Below are 4,009 nucleotides of genomic sequence, written 5' to 3'. Positions count from 1 at the left end.
ATATGTAAATATATATAGGTGTGTATAAAATGCTCTTATTTAGACATATAGACATACAAATACATCCAGTTCATACATAGAAATATGTATAAAGACACACACACACACACACTCAGATGATAAAATTTTCAGAAAAATATCAAAACACACTACACACAGACTGCGATATTATAAGTATGTATATTAACATATAAACAAACATACACAGTTGAACATGTATACATTTATGTAGATTTACATATACACACATAACAACACCAACACTGAAGGCAAGTACTAAGGAGATGGACTGGAGTAAAATAAATACAGAATGTTTTGTGTGTCTCTATATGTATGTTTGTGTACATGTATTTTGAGAAAATATGCCGGCATATGAATAGATACATACTATGTAGTGGAAGTGTGGAGGCGCAATGGCCCAGTGGTTAGGGCAGCGGACTTGCAGTCATAAGATCGCGGTTTTGATTCCCAGACCGAGCGTTGTGAGTGTTTATTGAGCAAAAACACCTAAAGCTCCATGAGGCTCCGGCAGGGGATGGTGGCGAACCCTGCTGTACTCTTTCACCACAATTTGGTAAATCAAAGCATGTGGAATTATGCATACATCATACATGACAAGGATGATGATGCTGTTTAACCCCATTTCAAATACGATCAAAAAGGCCTATAGTGACCATCCTGTCCTTTTCAGTGTGAATGGGACTTTATGATCTAGAATCATCAGTTTTTCTCGTTATTTTGGTATTGATGATGATGGTGATGATGCTGCAGCTGTTTGGCCCAAAATCTACCTCTTTACAGTATTAGTATACACAGATAATTTGAAAAGAATTGGAACAAAATTAAAAGAATTGAAAACTGCGAGCCAAACAAAAAAGATCCGTATACACTGCCATAGAAATGAATTACAGTTAACCAGACGAGAGACAAAAGAAAAAGAAAAAGAAAAAAAAATTACCGGGAGAATGAAATTCTTGAGGGGAGGTAACTCAGCAGTATATTCGTCAATCCACGTTTCAAGATCTTTCACATGTTGGTCGTTGAAACAGGTTCTTTCTAGGTTTGACAAATAAAACACGAATAAATAAATTCAGCAACCATAGGAATAGAAACAATAACAGTAATGAGCCAACAAAGGTTATACGCTACTCTGTCGAACAACCTGCTAGAAATAACAGCCAAGTCACCCTCAAATCATACACAACCTTTTGTAACTATCATGTTATTTTTTTAATAAAAAACATTATATTGGGTTGTCTGGAAAGTTCGTGCCGATTTTTAAAGGCAAGAAAAAGGTCAATAAATACTTGCCATTACATTTTTAATCAACCAAATATGAACCATTTTGTTGCACAATGCGTCTCCATCTTTCCTTTAACTTGAAAATACCCTCTTCCCAGAATTGAGGTGGTTTCATGGCAAATAAGTCGAAAGGTAAGCAACTATAAATGGGCACGAACTTTCCGGACAACCCAATACCTAGGATTTCATTATCCAAAGTCTTCTTTTTTACAACTGTAAGTTGTAATTTAAAATAAATTTGCTTCTTATGTCTAACGAAATGAGCGACTACTTAAAGGCACCATCACTGACTGAAAAAAAACCCATGAAGTTTTGTATTTTAGCCCCACACTTACAACACTGCATGGTTAAGAAGTTTGTTTCCCAACAACATGGTTTCTGATTCAGTCCTACAGTGTGGACCCTTGAAGAAGCATCTACTGCACATCTACAAGCCCCAGGCCAACCAAAACCTTGTGAGTGGATCTAGGAGACAGAAACTGAAAGAAGCTTGTCGTGCACGTGCATGTGTTTAAACATTAAATGGATATTTTCTAATTGATGACATGATGCCAAAAGCACAGATATGCACATTTGGGTATCCACCATGGTGCTAGCCTAATTTATGACTGCTTTATACACAGATGCTCTATGCCATTGACTGAAGGAAGCCAAGTACATCTCTGAGGAATGGCCAACAAACTAGGAAACAGTCTATCATGAGATTCCTTTCATTTTTTTTTTTTTTGTACACATCAATAATATAGAAAGAATGTTTACATTCTCATTTAATTCAGTGATGCTTTATAACATAAAAATTTATTTCAGATCTTCTGATTTACACTATTGTGCAAACATACACCCACATGTATGTATATATCAAGTAAACGCTTCAGTCACTTTCCTCAACTATTATGTTTTCTTATACATAAATAAAGTGATCCTCTATCACTGTATCTAGCAAATACTAACAAACTCCTATGATTAGCTGAAGAGATCTAATAAAACTGCAACATTTCCAAAGCTACTAGTGTTTACCAAGGAGCAGATTAAATTTGATATTATTACTCAAGGTAATATATTCATTTCTTCATTATCATCATCATTTTATGTCTGCTTTCCAGGTATGGATTAGAAGGATCGATACAGTCCAAGTCCTTTCTGGAAGCCACTGCTCTCTTGTCTGTTGCTTAAATGTGTCATTTTAGCTTGGTTTTTATGGCTGGATGCCCTTCCTCTTGCCAATCATTTTACAGAGTGTACCAGATACATTTTCTCATGACAACAGCCCAAGAGAGTGATATTTAAGTTGTCAGCTCGACATTAATAATGGGACCCCACAACCCTAAAATTTCAGACACTGAGCTTACCTTTCTCTATCCTTAATGCAAAGGAAATTTTAATTAAATGAAATATTTTAACCCATTATATTAACTACGCAAGCATGCACTCTACAATTGTAATTTTGTAAATGGCACCCTTAGGTAATTAAACTCAGTCCTTCATAAACAACATCTATACATTCTATGGGAGGGTCATGGTTAGAAAACATTTGATCGTAAAATAAGCTATTATTGCCAGGGAAGGGGGAGCAAGGATCTGGAGCTCACCATTTAACAATTAGCAGCATCATCTGTAGTACCTCTTTAAAATAAATATATCCTTTACTTGTTTCAGTCATGATACTGTGGCCATGCTGGGGCACTACCTTGAACAATTTTAGTTGAACAAATCAATGGCAGTAAAATATTGTTTGCCAACATAATATGGCAGCCCTGGTTTAGGACGAATGTTGCTGTAATTTAGCCCCAGGAGACATCATCTCCAGCTGGCTATACGACACAATCTGTGTCCTTATATTTTTGAACAAGGGAATCTAGCACCACCTTGTTCGAAAATATAATGACACTGATCGTGTTGTATAGCCAGCTGGAGACGATGTTTCCTGGGGCTAAATTACAGCAATATTAGTCCTAAGCCAGGACTGCCATGCTATATTGGCAAACAATCTTTACTACAAAGTACTGTTGCTGAATATCTCACGTTGTGAGATTTAAAAATAGTAATTTCCAAATCAATGCAGGTACTTTTTGTTTTTTTAAGCCTGGTACTTATTCAAATGATCACTTTTACCAAACCCCTAAATTACAGGGACACAAACAAACCAACATCGGTTGTCAAACAACGTTGAGGGACAAACACAGACACAACAACAACAGCACACACACACAAACAGGCTTCTTTCAGCATCCTTCTACCAAATACACTCACAAGGGTTTGGTCGGCCTGAGAGTATAATGAAAGCCACTAACCCAAGGTGCCACACAGTGGGACTGTACTTAGAACCATGTGGTTGGGAAGCAAACTTCTTACCACACAGCCATGTCTGCACACACACACACACACACACACACATATATAGAGAGAGAGGGAGAAGGCAACTAGGTGGCTTTGGAGAAAGGGGGAAGACCAGTGATTTGCTGTTACTGGGATGCAAGTTGGAACTTGATCGACCCCAGCTGGGTCAACTGGGTGAGGGAGTCTCATGGTGAAAGACCTGAATCCCCTTAAAACTCCAGAAGCATCACAGCCGATGCATCTGACAGCATCCATGAGATGTATCTTGAGACACAACTATATATATATATATATATATATATATATATACACACACACACACATTCATACATATATCTACATATATATGTATCAACACACACATTTATAT

The 4,009-nt window shown here is 37.0% G+C and overlaps 1 protein-coding gene across 1 annotated transcript in view; it reads right to left on the bottom strand.

Annotated features, from left to right (window-relative positions):
* The window catches only part of LOC106873671 (corrinoid adenosyltransferase MMAB), an 86,326-nt gene that overhangs the window by 48,490 nt on the left and 33,827 nt on the right, over nucleotides 1–4,009 (bottom strand). The window contains exon 8 of the mRNA XM_014921125.2: nucleotides 959–1,056. Within this exon, the coding sequence (XP_014776611.1) occupies nucleotides 959–1,056 (98 nt within the window). The remainder of the gene's footprint in view (nucleotides 1–958; nucleotides 1,057–4,009) is intronic.

Source organism: Octopus bimaculoides, chromosome 6 (genome assembly GCF_001194135.2).
Source record: "Octopus bimaculoides isolate UCB-OBI-ISO-001 chromosome 6, ASM119413v2, whole genome shotgun sequence".
NCBI lineage: Eukaryota > Metazoa > Mollusca > Cephalopoda > Octopoda > Octopodidae > Octopus > Octopus bimaculoides.
Note: the sequence above shows the minus strand (reverse complement) of the source record. Positions and strands in the feature narration are given on the sequence as shown.